At 31.4% G+C, this 16367-nt stretch overlaps 2 protein-coding genes across 2 annotated transcripts; both read left to right on the top strand.

The window, feature by feature from the left end:
- Positions 1 to 1739: 1739 nt before the first annotated feature.
- LOC145095235 (uncharacterized) lies at positions 1740 to 4238 on the top strand. The gene is made up of 6 exons (XM_079033150.1): positions 1740 to 2057; positions 2128 to 2627; positions 2983 to 3187; positions 3285 to 3350; positions 3448 to 3553; positions 3772 to 4238. The coding sequence occupies exons 1-6, from the start codon at positions 1740 to 1742 to the stop codon at positions 4236 to 4238; spliced, it is 1662 nt and encodes a 553-aa protein (XP_078889276.1).
- Positions 4239 to 10648: 6410 nt separating this feature from the next.
- On the top strand, positions 10649 to 12771 carry LOC145095234 (uncharacterized). Its single transcript, XM_079033149.1, has 6 exons — positions 10649 to 10706; positions 10784 to 11179; positions 11223 to 11624; positions 11657 to 12426; positions 12501 to 12653; positions 12730 to 12771. The coding sequence occupies exons 1-6, from the start codon at positions 10649 to 10651 to the stop codon at positions 12769 to 12771; spliced, it is 1821 nt and encodes a 606-aa protein (XP_078889275.1).
- Positions 12772 to 16367: the final 3596 nt, after the last annotated feature.

The following is a 16367-nucleotide window of genomic DNA, read 5'->3' as shown; positions in this document are numbered from 1 at the left end:
TCAAGATGACCTATTTATGAACTTTGAACAAAACACTATGGTTACTCCTAATGTGGGAGGTGGAGGAAGTGAGGGCCAAAACATACAAGGCATAAAATGGGATTTAGAGGCGGTTGAGTATATGACTACTTTGCGTGACTAGATTGCTACTCAGTTGCTTTCAAATAGTTCACGTTAAATGATATAGTTTTTTATTATGTAGACAATGTGTATTTGGGTTGTGTATTACACTTTGTATTTGGATTTTAAATTATGTATGTTTAATTTGGATTTTATGTGATAATTTTTATTTTTATAATTATTCCATCCAGCACAAAAAGACAATATAAGGATAATATGGTCATTTTTATTATTCAGCACAATCAGCCAGATAAATAATCAAACAACATAAATTCAGTCAGATGTGGACCCAGTCAGTATTTCTAACCCAGTCAGCTTCTAACTCAGTAAGCTCCAACCCAATCAACAACTATCAAACGACCCCTTAGGGGTTGTTTGATACCGTGTCTAACTGGGTCCAAAGAGGGACTGGGTCCATAAAATACCAATTGGCGTGTTTGATAGAAATTATAGATGTTTGGATTCGGTCCAATATGTGGACTCGGTCCATAAAAAACAGCTAACTCGGTCCTTGTTTTTTATTTGATGGACCGAGAAAATAAACACAAATATCGATGTTGCCCTACCACACTTGCAATCGAGGATTGATTTCATCCTCTCCCTCCGATAACCTCCCATTACGAAGCAGCGAGAGTTCCAGTCACGATAAAAAAAAGAGTAGCAATCGTGATCAACAACAACAACATCAACATGTATGGGTTATATATTTATGTCCTTATTTTTCTCAATTCATCAACAACATGCATGTTCAGTTTCTATGTTCTTGATTCATCAACGTGTGATCGAGGTTTTACTTTTTGATTCTTAAATTCTTGGCTTCAAGATTGAGGTTTTGCTTTTTGGATTCTTAAATTCTTGGCTTTAAGCTTTCATGGGAGCATGCATGTTGTTTTTGTCATTACCCCATTATAAACTTGTAAACTGACGCAATATCCTATGTATTTATGTATATAGTATGTAATGTATGCTTGTATATATGCTTATATGTTTTATAATATTTAGTGGTTTTAATGAAAAAAAATGAAAACCTTATCATTGTAATTACAGTAAAATTTCTTTTTCAAAATATGGAGGTTTAAATGAAAAAACGCAAATATAAATGCTTAAACAACAAAACTAGGAAAATATAATGATTTCCATGTATTTTACCCATTTTGGTTCTTGAAAACAAGAAGTAAAAAAAAGCTGTCATAGAGCTTGTAATGTGAAGTTTTTTAAGCTGCTTTTATGTATTATAATATTTGGTTCATGAATTCTTGAAGCTTCAATGGGAAGGTTGTAATGTGAAATTAATATGTAGAAAGTGAATATTGGAATTGCAGGAAGAAATAGTAGAAAGGAATGATATTTTTGTTATCTAATTTTTGTTCACTCTTGTTGTTACTTTTAAAAATATATAATTTTTATTTATCTTTTAATGAATTATTTATTTATTGTTTTATCATTTTGTATCTTTCATCTTAATAACATCTTTTTATCTCTTAATAATTTTGTATATTTATAAATATGACATATTTACTAATTATATATCTATATATATATGCATGTATTTGTGTTAAAGTGTGTAAATATGTGTATATATTTGTGTAACATGTTTACCATTCATTTATTCCTTAGACATGGCAGAAAAGAGAAGTAGAGCTAGTTGGTCTTCAGATTTTGTGAACAAAACTTTTCTTGATGCATGTATAGAAGAACTAACAAATAACGGTCGGGAGGGTAGTGGTCTCAAAGGTACCTCATGGAATACAATAGCTGAAAAACTAAAAAAAGAACATCACTTTGTTGTTGACAAAAAACAAATGAAATATCGTTATGACTACTTGAAAAGCAAGTATGCTGTTTGGTTGAAATTAAAAAACAAAACCGGTAATGTCTATAATCCTATCACAAACACGTTTCAAATGACGGATGAAGAGTGGAAAGCGGAGGCGAAGGTAATCTTTTAATTTAAAACACATTATTATTTTTTAAAAAGTTTAATAATAAAATCATTTATTCAAACAGTTGAACAAGATGGTGGAGAAATTAAGAAATGCACCCTTCCTTTACCCTGATCTATGCACCCGGTTGTTTGACGGTGCGACCTCGACTGGTGCTGCTAGTTGGGGACCATGTTCGATACTCCCTTACCCTACAGAAGTCTTTACTACACAAGATTATGAGGATATCGAGATGGTAGATACACCACCTCAAATGGATATCCCAGCCTCAGCTTCAACTGTACCCCCTACAAGTGCATCACATGCAAGTGGAGATTCGTCTGGTCGGTCCAAAAACAAAAGAGGAAAACGAAATGCACCCACAAACTCAGTTGATGATGACATAAGAGAGGTTGGCAAGGAAATTATGAAGGCGGCTCAGACGTTCGCGCAAACTAATAATCTTGACAAGGAGATGGATGAATGTATTGAAAAATTGAAAGGCTTGTTATGGGGAAATTCTGATCCGAAATACATCACTGCTCTTATGTTGTTCGCTGAAAATGCTGGTAACAGGAAAATTTGGTTACGCCTCGAGTCTTCGACTTGTGAGTTGTGCGTGAAAAGTGCGGGAAAGAATTTTGGATTACTTGGTTGACTTTAGTATGACTTTAGGATGTTTTTGGCTTTATGCTTTATGGATTTGTATTATGGTACATGTTATGGATTTTTATGTGTAGGGTTGTTATGTGTTATGTTTAGTTTAGGTTGTTTATGTGTTATGTTTAGGATTATTATTTGGTATTGAATTTTATGTTATGAAATTTTTATGTGATGGATTTTTAGGTGATAGAGTTATATGGCATCCATTTTAATGTTATTGATTAATTTTATGGTTTATGTTATAAATTTTATATGATTTGTATTTAACATGTAACAGGTTACTTATGGATAAGGAAGGTGAGTTTTTAGGTTTCCTTATACTCTCATGCTATTGGTTGATGTTGGTTCGAAAAAGGAAAAAAATAATTGAAAGAATAAAAGCTAACGAATCGGAAGAAACCGGGCATGCATATACACAAGATTTGATATACGGATGTCCTATACAATGTTTTGATATGATGCGTCTTTCACAAGATGCATTTGTATTATTATGCAATCATTTTACTCAAAGAAATTGGTTGCAACATAGTAGGACAATAAGCGTTGAAGAAGAAATGACTATATTTTTACATGTTATAGGACATAATGAACGTTTTCGAGCTGTTAAAGAAAGGTTTCACCACTACATACAAACGATTCATCAATGTTTTCATGAAGTGCTAAAAGCAATGATGTATTTTGCAAGAGAGATTATTGTACCAACATCTTCTAATACAACAAGAAATACCTCGGAACGACATAGACGGCTAAAAACATATTTCCTGGAGCATTAGGTGCACTAGATGGAACACTTGTACATGCAGTTGTGCCCGTTGATGAACAAACCCGCTATAGGGGAAGAGGAAAAGGTGAATGTTATCAAAATGTAATAGGAATTTGTGATTTTGATATGATATTCACCTTTGTATGGGCTGGATGGGAGGGCATAACACACGATTCTAAAGTTTTGAAAGAAGTTGCATTTAATCCGACTTCTGGATTTCCATTCCCTCCACCAGGTTTGTCATTTTTCTATAAGTTTTATTATCTATATTATTTATATGATTAATTTGTCACCCATCTACAGATAAATATTACCTTTGTGACGCCGCATATACCAACACCCGTGGATTTATGGCTCCTTACCGCAATACTAGGTATTGGTTAGCCGATTTTCGAAGAAAAAGAGCTTTAAATAAGGAAGAAAAGTTCAATCATGCTCATGCACAACTTAGAAATATCATTGAACGTGCTTATGGTGTATTGAAGGCGAGATTTCCAATTTTAAAACGTATGACTCCTTATCCTTTTCCAGTGCAAAGAGACATAGTCATTGCCTGTGTCGCGGTCCATTATTTTATAAAAAAATACGATATTCAAGATGACCTATTTATGAACTTTGAACAAAACACTATGGTTACTCCTAATGTGGGAGGTGGAGGAAGTGAGGGCCAAAACATACAAGGCATAAAATGGGATTTAGAGGCGGTTGAGTATATGACTACTTTGCGTGACCAGATTGCTACTCAGTTGCTTTCAAATAGTTTACGTTAAATGATATAGTTTTTTATTATGTAGACAATGTGTATTTGGGTTTTGTATTACACTTTGTATTTGGATTTTAAATTATGTATGTTTAATTTGGATTTTATGTGATAATTTTTATTTTTATATTTATTCCATCCAGCACAAAAAGACAACATAAGGATAATATTCAACACAATCAGCCAGATAAATAATCAAACAACATAAATTCAGTTAGATGTGGACCTAGTCAGTATTTCTAACCCAGTCAGCTTCTAACTCAGTCAGCTCTAACCCTATCAACAACTATCAAACGACCCATTAGGCTATTTTGTTTTCTAACTATTGTGTGTCAGAATACACAGATCTGGACCACAAGATGAAATAGAATCAAAGGTCATGATCTGAGAGTCTATGATTTTACAATAGGGTAACATGTACCATATAATCACATAAATTTCAACATAAGAGTATTTTGGACAATTAACCATATTTAAAAAAGGAAAATTTCAGATTTTAAAGGATCATTAATTATCTTAATTTTAAAAATATGAATTTTTTAAATTAATTTTAATGTTAATTTCAACTTAATTTTGAATAATATCCGAATTTATTCTGTCAGAATAGCCAAATGTCAACCATAAATTAGTAAAGATATTACTGAATTCAGTTTTACAAAATTTCATTCAACATATTTTTAAAACATGCTTAAAGATTTATACAACACATTATCAAGAATAACATTTTTATGAAGCATGTTTTATTCTTTAAGAATTGCTAATTATATTAATTCTTACAGAATAAGACTATAAACAACAATTACATTCATTCTGAAAAAAAAAATGACTATTAATGGTTACAAATTACATTTGTTCTTGAAGGTTAAAACTAAAAATGATTAAGAAGGAAAAAAAAAACTTCAAAAACACTTATGAATTCTGAAAGAATATTATTGTTAAGAAGCATCTTATACATACTAGCAGAATACATTATGTTAGAATACACTCTTGTTCTCTCCATATTTTCTTTTTTTTTCCACATCAATGACATCGTCTTAAAAAACCTAAATCCATAAAGAAAAATCATTAGTTTGAACATTAATCTTTGCAAATTTAAAATAAAAAATAAAAATAATTTGAGATCAAATCTCTTGGCAATGCACACTTATCTACTAAACATTCTTCCAACATATAAATAGTAAAATTATTTTAGAATGCAACAGTAAAATTCTGTTAGAATACATTATCAACATATAAATACTAAAATTTTATCAGAATAAAACATTAAAATTCTAACAGAATTTATTATCAACATATAAATAATTAACAAAAACCATGATCGGAAGACATGAATAAAAAAAATTAACAGATTCTTATCGTCTCAATTTATTAACAATCAAATGAATAACAAATATCTAACTATGGTTTTTATCCTCTCATGTTACTTGCAATTCCTATCACTTTATGTATTCTGACAGATTATAAAGAATATGATAGAATACATAGAATACATTATGACAAAATATATAGAATGCATAATCAAAATAAAAAAGCAATTAGATGTAAAATCTATTGTCAGGATTGAGGTAAATAATTTCTATAGTTAAGCACAAGTTGCTACATCACAGAAACATTCTTTTGTTTTCCAGTTACAAATACCTAGACAACATGAAATAAATTCATCGCTATATCATAACAATCAAATGAAATAACTAGAAGAGAGAAAAACCAGAGTCAAATTCCATGTGATATGAACTGTAGAGAAAGAAAGCATGCCTGTATTCTTGATCGGTGGCAGCGTTCGACGGTGGTGGCGGAGTCGATCGATGTTGGGTGAAAGCCGGAGAGAACGGAAAATAGGTGAAGGGATCGACGACAATTGTAATTTTCAAGCGTAGGGTTTTTTGGGTTTGACTTTGATATCCCATATTTGAAGGGATGATCAATATATTAATTATCTACCATATTTAAATATGTCAAGATTACTATAATACTCTTAAATGATTTATTTAATGACTTATTATTTCTTGAATTCTCATTGGTGCATACAAGCACACAATAGTTGTTAAAAAACATTTGAATCTCTCTCTCTCTCTCTATATATATATATATACACACACACACACACATAGAGGTTATATTAAGAATATATAAAGGTTAAGAATACGAAAATGATTGTAGACCAATCAATACATAAAGGGTATTATAGGAAAATTACATTTTCATGTAATGTAATTAATAAATAACCTATTAATAATCTTATGGGTTGTTACATCCGTTTCCATTAATTTAGCTATGTCATAACAAAAATTTATTTGATTAATTAAAGATATGACATTATCAAGAAATTGAGTTTCAATTCCTATTCACATAAATAATCGTTATTATTATAAAATAAATATGGTCATATAACGTAGAATATATTATGTTGTATATATTTGTTTATTTCTTTTTTGAATAGAATAAAATTAATAAAATATAATTTAATCTTCTCTTTTAATAAAAGACTCCTAAACATGCCACATGGCCTTCTTCTAAACCCACTAAATGCCACGTGTTGTTCCGATATTCATCTCACTTTTATTTTCCCATTTAAATTCCAATTGTCTTTTTAGTTATTCTTATATCCCAATAAATCAGGTAACATATTTCAATTTCTTGGTAAAAAATCAGTAATCTGAAAAGTTTCCTAATTTATAGAAGATTTTGTTTCTGATCACAACGCATCCCATAAAATCAGCATTGTCGATTGCAACAAAATCATTTGCAGATTTGAGTCAAGGACCTTCTTCTTCTAACAAAAAAACCCAAGCTTCTTCAACGCACCACCGTCCACCGCCATCTCCTCTCCACTATGTCTGTTATCTTCTCCATGTTGCCATACCACCGCTTTCCCAGCACACCTTTACCATATATGTCATATGGTTCCTATTCCTCTTCCTCTCAATCTATTTTCCGCTCCTTCATCTTTCTCTCTCTCTCTCTCTCTCCATCAGAAAGTTTTTCTCTCTAATTAATGTAAAAAAAATCAGTACAGAGATGACGAATCAGTGGCTCATTTTCACGGGTTAAATTGAAGCTACAAGATTAGGGTTATATGTTACGGTCAAAGTAAGCGTTTTGTAATTTTGTTGCTATATTTTTTTTAATCGGTATGCCTCTCTCTGTTGTTCTATTATCTTCCTCTTTATAATCCGATGAGCATACTTTTTGGGCCGATGTTTCCTCCCGTTTCAATTCGGTTTGTAATGGTAATAATTGACATCTTCATCAGTGGTATTCGTTTTCTATTTTGTGTATGTTGCATATTTGAGCCCTGAGATCTTGTCTTCTGTTTTCAATTTTCAAATCAAACATAGGGTATGATTTTGATAGGTTTTTCAATTTGTGCAATAGAGGTGTTTTGGAAATTGGAAATCGAGGCAAAGTTTAATTCCGGTTCTTATAGGTGTTGAGACATAACTTATTTTCTTAATTTAACTTTTTAAATGTCCTGAAATTTTTTACTTTATGATCTTTTTTCTTTCCATTTGTAAGTTTATTCAACCGATTAAGAAATTGATGGGAATTTAACTTTCTTTGTATGTTTTTAATTTTTCTCTTTTCCATTCTATGAATCTATCAGATGAAAAGTGGTGAGCCAGTTGATGGTTGTGCAATAGTTTGGCGTTCATCAAGGCATCCCTTCATTATACCTTAACTATCAAATCGGTTGTGAGATTTAGGCTTTTATACTACATTCAAGCTTCTACATGAGCAAACCATTGAGTACAATAAGCTTGGACTTCGGGATAATCTGGTTCAGACCTGTGTTATACATGTGTGTTTGTACTGTGCTTCAATAAAGTGTTAAAAACTCACACAATACATATTAATGTTCATTATTTCACTAAATGTTATTCTTACTTTGAACACTCACTAAATGGAAAAGGAAAAGAAAGAGTTTGTTAAGTATGAATATTACATCATCCGGTTGGTTTACCTCAAATTATTTGTTCTTGTGATCACATCAACACATTTTATTTTGTTAATTTGATACTAACTTTTTTTTATAATTTCAGAATGACCCATAAAAGCTTGGCTTATCTGATGTGTTTTGGATTTACTAGGGCAGTAGTTTTCCAGAAAACCTTCTGAACTAGAGGTAAGAACTTGTCCACTGACATTTTGTTTTGTTTTATTTTGTGCTACTTTTATGGTACTTGCAATTTGGTTCTCACCTACCAGTTTGTAGATCAAAACTACATTCTAATAAATCCTTGAGATGGTGAAGTTCCATGATTATTTTTCTCTAAAATTTTATATTTTAATTTTTGTTTTTGCAAATCAAACAAGCTACAATTAATTCCTAGAATCATTAATCTAATTCTATCATATTTTGAAAACTAAACACTAACTTATTACTTATAATCATTTTTTTAACAAATGTTTTTATAGCATCCTTCATTTACTTTTCCTCTTTCATTATTGTGTGTGTTGTGTAGGTCAGATTTTGCAAACCAATCACTACCTTATTGTCTATAATCATTTTTTAATTAAAATTTTTATAGTATCCTTCTTTTATTCTTCATACTGCAACAATGTGTGCGAGTGACATCCTACTTCGTATTATATCATCTGGAGATCTACTCGATAATTTCTTCCACTATCAATAACTTTTAGCATTTTCTTTCAACCTTTGATGTTTTGGTTATCATCTTCAATCACATTACTCAGTTAATTAATAATTTTTTGAAAATAATTGATTAATAATTATGATTTTTAACTATCAAAAATTATTTTATTTTGTAACCGTGGTTCCCACGGGTTATAACGTAATACACTTATATTCATTTAGTAATAATATAACAAACATCTTTTCCCTAATAAATGAAAGTTTTTTTTGACACATGTCATATTCTCATTCAATTTGTCACATGTCATTTTGTGATTATTTTAAATTAATTTCATTTCCACATGTTATTTTATGGATTTTCCTATTTTAATAAATTACACATTAATACTTTAATGTAATAATTGCAATAAATATAATAATAAATGAATATCAATTTCGTTAATGGACATACCTTCTTATTTCAAAATTCCCATATTAAAACCCATTAGTTTATTTTTTTTATAAATTTAAATTTAAAAGATAAAAAAATCAATTTTAATAATTCATTATTTTTCTTATTTTCTTATAAATCTAAAGTTCTTAAATATTTAGACCTTCATATTTAATTTTTTTTAGTTAACCCATGTAATATATGGGTCTTACACCTAGTTATATTCATAAATAAATAAGACTTTATATCTTTTATAATATTGAAGTTTTTTCATATTAGAATATATAACATAATTATAAGTAGAGTAATATTTATTCAACACAATGCAATTCATTGTTATTTATGCATGATTAAAATAACAACCTATTTTGACCGATTAATCTATGTATTTCATTCCAGATTTAATCATCAGTAAATATATACAAATGAATAAAACAAAATGTAGATAGAAAAATAAATCAATATAGTTGTAATTATATAAAAATATCTAATACAATCATATTCATAAATGTAGAATGTATTATATTGTACATATTTATTTATTTCTTTTTGAATAGAATAAAAATTAATAAAATATAAGTAATACACTTATATGCATTTAGTAATAACATAAGGGATGTTATATTCGTAATTAAATAAGGCTTTATATCTTTTCTAATATTGAAGTTTTTCACGTTGGAATATATAACATAATTATTAATAGAGTAATATTTATTCACACAATGTAATTCATTGTTATTTATGCAAGATTAAAATAACAACCTATTTTGACCAATCAATCTACATATTTCATTCCAGATTTAATCATCAATCAATATTTAAAAATGGATAAAAAAAATTGTAGGTAGAAAAAAATTCAATATAGTTGTAATTATATATAAAAAATCTAATACAGTCGTAATCATATATGTAGAATATATTATATTGTACATATTTGTTTATTTGTTTTTAATAAAATAAAAATTAATAAATTATAATTTAATATGCTTATATTCATTTAATAATAACTTAAAGGACATTATATTCTTAAATAAATAGGCTTTATATCTTTTCTAATAGAACAAATTACTGAAATAGTCCCTGTGGTTTGGCTAAAGTTGCGCGTTTGGTCCCTATGTTTTGTTTTGCACTCGGACCATCCCCATGTTTTCTTTTTATCACCCGCCTGGTCCCTGGGTCCGTTAGTCGTCAATTCCAAATGTTAAGTCCCTCACGTGCTTCGCACATGAGGGGTATTTTCGTCATTTTATACATGGCGCCTAAATGCAATGCCAATCGTTTCTTCATTCCGATCACCTCCGTCTCACACATACTCTCTCTCACTTAATCTGTAACTCATCAAAATCGAGTAGAAACCCTATCTCCTCAAATTTTTGCAAGAATCATCGAAGCAACAATGGTGGGTTGGAGAATTAGAGCAAACATGGAAGAAATAGACGTTGAAAACCATTACAGTAACCCCTTAATTTCAAAATTTAAATTTATCACTTACAAATTTCAAGCTAATAAGTTGAAGCTTTCTCTTTTATAGCTGGTCATCCAACCATCTTCTCCATCAGATTATTCTATGGTGGAGAGTTTACGAAGTTTCCTGGAAGGAGGTACGTCAAGGGCAAAGAAAGATACGTTGATCTATTGGACATTGATGAGTTTTGTGTGCACGATATTGATGAGATGATGGAGACCCTAGGCTGTGTTGAGGAGGGTAAGTTGCTTTATTACCACTTCAAAAGACCCTTTTCAGATTTGGACTTTGGGTTGTTTGCATTGGCTAGTGACAGTGACATTAACCATTTGGGTACATACGTGGGTCAACATAAACTGATTGAAGTTTATGTTGAACATGATAAAACAAAGTTGCATACATATACAATGTCATCTACCCCTAGTAAAGTTAGGATAGAAGAAATCGTTGATCAACCTTCGTGTAGTAGAAGGCTTTTTTTTGGAATGGAAGGAAACTGAAACAGGGGATTGTATTGGATCAAGTAAACCAAATGTTGTGCCAACAAAAGAAACTAAAAGTGTCCAAATTGATGCCCAATGTGAAACACAAGGTATATGTGATGAATTTGATGAATTTCTAAATGAAGAAACTGGAGGGATTACTCATGAAAGTAACAATAGAGATGATGCTGATGATAGTGGTGATAGTGGTGATAGTGATGATAGTGAGTTCTTAGTAGACTTAGATAACCTCCTAGATGAACCTGAGATAGACATGAATGAGTTTTTGTTAAATATTGATGAAGATATAGAGTGGGTGGGTGATCTTGGAGGGTCAAATGTCAAGGAAACAGAAACAAGGGAAATTGATGATATTGAGGTTGTAAACAATGAGGTATTCTTATATGAGTCATCATCTGATGAAGGTGGGAGCAACAAGAGAAGAAAGTCAATTAAGGCAATCCGAAGGGCAATGGAAACAGTGAAGCAAGAGTTAGTGATCCATTCTATGTGTACCAAAAATTCACCTCATATGAAGAATTGAAAAATGCAATAAGACAACATGCTGTGGAGACAAGGAGGGAACTAGACTTCATAAAAAATGACAAAAACAGAGTAAGAGCTATTTGTAAAGGTACTATCCCAGACCTTGGTCAACTTGACCCATGTGGGCCCAGTCAAAGCAATAAAGAAAGTGAAGAAAACAACTGTGCATGGGTACTTTATGCTAGCAAGTGGGAACAAGATGTTGACTGGGAGATCAAGACCTACGAAAAAGAGCATAGATGTCTACAAACAAGAAATGTGAAAGCTTGTACCTACAAGTTCTTGGCAAAGAAAATTGTGCAACAGATTGAAAGCAACCCTACAGTCCCTACACGAGCTTTACAAGAACAACTTCAACGTGAATACAAGGTAGATATTTCGAAGATGAAGGTATTTAGGGCTAAAACAGAAGCATTGAATCAAGTAAGGGGCGATTATGCAGGGCAATATATTACACTACGAGACTATGTTCAAGAACTTCGCACTCGAAACCCAGGGACAACAGTTAAGATAGAGGTCGAAAGTGAGCCAAACCCATCTTCTGAGACTAGAACTTTCAAACGGATCTACATCTGTCTAGGGCCATTAAAGAAAGGTTTTCTAGCTGGTAAAAGAGATTATCTTGGTTTGGATGGGACTTTTATGAAAGGGCCTTATCTTGGAATGATACTCACAGCAGTGGTAAGATGTAAACACATATCTTGTGTCATTTTATTCCATTTTATTTAAATTACTAACTCCTTCACTATGTTTAGGGTCTTGATGGAAATAACTGTACATATCCTTTGGCATATGCTGTCGTGGAGGCTGAGAATATAAACTCATGGACTTGGTTCTTAAGGTGCTTGGGTGATGACATTGATTTGCAAGCTAGTTCCAACTTTACCTTTATATCTGACAGACAGAAGGTAAGTAATTTCAATGGACTTGGTTCTTATTGTACAATGTATACATTACATCTAATGTTGTTTACTTTTTGTACAGGGCTTGTTGCAAGCAATTGGTACATTGTATCCATGTGCATAACACAGGTTTTGTCTGCGACACATTCATGAAAACATGAAGAAAATGTGGAGGGGAAAGGTGTTCCAAGACATGTTGTGGAACTGTGCAAGTACAACAACAATACAAGAATTCAACCATGCTATGGAAGAGTTAAGAAAGCTAAACAATGACTGCTACGAATGGGTCAAAGCTATTCCACCTCAACATTGGTCTAGGGCACACTTCACAGGTTTGTTTTATTTTGTTGGGCTAATTGTTACCAAATGATTCACTTTCTTACATAATTTTTTATTTATATTGTAGGGAGGGCTCATTGTGATGGGCTTATGAATAACTTGTGTGAGACCATAAATAATCAAATTAAGAAAGCACGCGACCAACCAATTATCACATGCCTTGAGTACATTAGAGAGTACCTTATGTTAAGGATTGTTAGTGTCCAAAAGGTAATTGATAAGGCTGTTGGACCATTAACTCCAACTGCAACAAGTATGCTTGAAAAAAACAAATCTGATGCAACTCAATGTGTGGGTAAGTTCTGTGGGAATGGAAAATATCAGGTGAGTGGTCCATGGATGGACCAATGTGTGGTAGACATGGCTCAGCACACATGTTCTTGTAGAAAATGGGAACTCACTGGTATACCCTGTAAACATGCCCTTGTTGCTATATGGGACATGCAAAAAAATAAGCAAAATGTTGGCATACCTGAAGAATGGGTTCATGCTACTTACTGGTTAAAAACTTGGAAGGAAATGTATTCTTTCAAGATTGAACCAATTAATGGAAGAAGAATGTGGGAAAAGTTTCCATGTCCAACCACTTTTCTTCCTCCTAATCATCATGTCCCCATTGGAAGACCAAGGAAGAAAAGAAAGAAATCAGCTGTTGAATTAGAAGATATGGTGAAGGGTGGTAGGGCATCAAGGAAGGACAAGAGTGTGACATGTTCAAAATGCAAAAAGCTTGGTCATAATAAAAGAAACTTTAAAGGTCAAAGTGCATGTGATACTAGTTCAAGCAAGAAAGGGAAAGCTGGGAATAAAGCTAAAAGTGTAGGTGATGGTAGTTCAATCAAGAAAGGGAAGGATGGGAAGAAAGGTCAAAGTGCAGGTGATGGTAGTTCAAGCAAGAAAGGGAATGTTGGGAAGAAAGCTCAAAGTGTAGGTGGTGGTAGGCAAAGTGGAACTCAAAGTGCATGTGATGGAATTTCAAGCAGGACAAGGAAGGCTGGGAAGAAAGGGAAGAGTATTGCTTAAGTTATGATTGTGTTTTTATATGTTGTGTTTGTGTTATGAACCAATTATGGTGTTATGATCTTTTGTGTTTGTTATATTTGTCATTATGTTTTGTGTCTGTGTTATGAACAATTATGGTATGACTTTTAGGACCTGTTGTCTATATATGGTATGACTTTTAATGTATCTCTATTTTCAATTATGGTATGAACAATTAGTGCTATAATCTGTTGCTATGTTTTTGTTTTAATTCAATTCCATTTAATTCTATTCAATCATTCAATTCAATTCTATTCCAATAGAAAACCAGTTAATTGCATTCCAATTCTATCCAATTCTATTCAATTATTCAATTCATTCCATTCTAATTCAATACCATTCAATTCTATTCAATCATTCAATTCAATTCCATTCCAATAGAAAACCAGTTAATTGCATTCCAATTCTATCCAATTCTATTCAATTATTCAGTTCATTCTATTCTAATTCAATACCATTCAATTCTATTCAATCATTCAATTCAATTCCATTCCAATAGAAAACCAGTTAATTGCATTCCAATTCTATCCAATTCTATTCAATTATTCAATTCATTCCATTCTAATTCAATACCATTCAATTCTATTCAATCATTCAATTCAATTCCATTCCAATAGAAAACCAGTTAATTGCATTCCATTACAAACCACTCAATTTCATTCCATTATAAAACAGTCAATTACATTCTAGTACAAACCACTCAATTCCATTCCATTACAAACCACTAAATTCCATCCCATTAGAAAACTGCCTTGATGAAACAAAAGATAAGTACATTGATAGCATAAATTAAAGCTTGTAAATTAAAATTGACATAAAAAAACCCAACTGAACACTAATAACAGCCTCAAGGCCCTATTCTCATGTTGAAGCTCATCCAATGACTTCTGCAAATCAGGGGAGATACTTTTTTCAGTTTTTTCACCATTAAAGTTGTCCTCATCAACCCAATCTATGAAACCACATTTTGCTCCCTGCATTTTGAGTAATTTGGTGTGTGTTAAAGGTATGTGATATATAGATATACTTAAGAAGAAATTGCCCTTACCTTTCCAGTACAACAATAGAAAAGTCTTCCAGGGTTTTTCTTGGTAGTCGATCTTCGTATCACACCAACTTCACCACACTTGCAGGTTTTTTCCGTTAGGGTTGATCGACACTTCAAAGAAGACGAAATGAAGGAGAAGAAGAAAGGGCGTATTCGAAAATAGAGAGAATCGGGGTTTAGGGGTGTTATAATAGATTTTTTATATAAAATGACGAAAATATCCCTGATGTGCGAAGCACGTGAGGGACTTAACGTTTGGAATTGACGACTAACGGACCCAGGGACCAGGGGTAATAAAAAGAAAACGTGGGGATGGTCCGAGTGCAAAACAAAACATAGGGACCAAACGCGCAACTTTAGCTAAACCACAGAGACTATTTCAGTAATTTGTTCTTTCTAATATTGAATTTTTTCACATTGGAATATATAACATAATTATTAATAGAGTAATATTTATTCAACACTATGCAATTCATTGTTATTTATGCATGATTAAAATAACAACCTACTTTAACCAATCAATCTGCATATTTCATTCTAGATTTAATCAACAGTGGATATATAGAAATGAATAAAACAAAATTTAGGTAGAAAAAAATTCAATATAGTTGTAACTATATAAAAAAATCTAATAAAGTCGTATTCATAAATGAATAAACTATAGTTACAATCATATATAAAAATAAGATAAGTTCTAATAATAAACGTATAGAACACTTGGAATGAATGATATTATTCTTTTTATTTCTCTCATCTCATTCTCCCATCCCATCCTCCTAGAAGATTTTAGTGTTTCAACTCCAATATTGATGATTCAAAATATTGCTTGTATCTTTAAAGACCTTATGAATCCCACGAGGTCTATCAAAATCATAAAAGAAATCATCGATGGATAAGACACCATAGACAAACTCTTCTATCCCTTCATCAATGAATAAAACACTAATTATATATAAAAATCTAATATAGCTGCAATCATAAGTGAATAAGACACAATGTAGATATAAAAAAGACTTGAAAAAAAAATCAAAGATAGTTGTCATTAGTGTTTTCATGTTTTCAAAAAGAATATTAATAAGAAGGAAACATTAAAATATTAAACTAAAAAATGATACAAACAAAAGTAATTGTATCTATGGATTTTCTGGAATTCACGGTTAGAAATTTCTACATGGCTAACCAAAAATTTAATTGAAGCATCACCGCTCGACACGTCGACCAAACAAGAGCCAATGAAAGTACAAAGATGCTCCAAATGAATTGAACCTACAGGCATTAAAAGGAAACACATA

Source organism: Lactuca serriola, chromosome 3, assembly GCF_051521515.1.
Source record: "Lactuca serriola cultivar US96UC23 chromosome 3, Lser_US96UC23_V15, whole genome shotgun sequence".
Lineage (NCBI taxonomy): Eukaryota > Viridiplantae > Streptophyta > Magnoliopsida > Asterales > Asteraceae > Lactuca > Lactuca serriola.
This window is presented reverse-complemented; position numbering and strand designations above follow the sequence as displayed.

Excerpts from the sequence above, each read along its gene's own strand:
- LOC145095234 (XM_079033149.1), top strand. The coding sequence starts at position 10,649 with ATGGTGGGTTGGAGAATTAGAGCAAACATGGAAGAAATAGACGTTGAA. Across the intron at positions 11,625-11,656 it reads TGAGTCATCATCTGATGAAG|GCAATCCGAAGGGCAATGGA; the intron begins GTGGGAGCAACA and ends AAGTCAATTAAG. Across the intron at positions 12,654-12,729 it reads TTATATCTGACAGACAGAAG|GGCTTGTTGCAAGCAATTGG; the intron begins GTAAGTAATTTC and ends CTTTTTGTACAG.
- LOC145095235 (XM_079033150.1), top strand. The coding sequence starts at position 1,740 with ATGGCAGAAAAGAGAAGTAGAGCTAGTTGGTCTTCAGATTTTGTGAAC. Across the intron at positions 2,058-2,127 it reads AGTGGAAAGCGGAGGCGAAG|TTGAACAAGATGGTGGAGAA; the intron begins GTAATCTTTTAA and ends TTATTCAAACAG. Across the intron at positions 3,188-3,284 it reads GTCTTTCACAAGATGCATTT|GACATAATGAACGTTTTCGA; the intron begins GTATTATTATGC and ends TACATGTTATAG.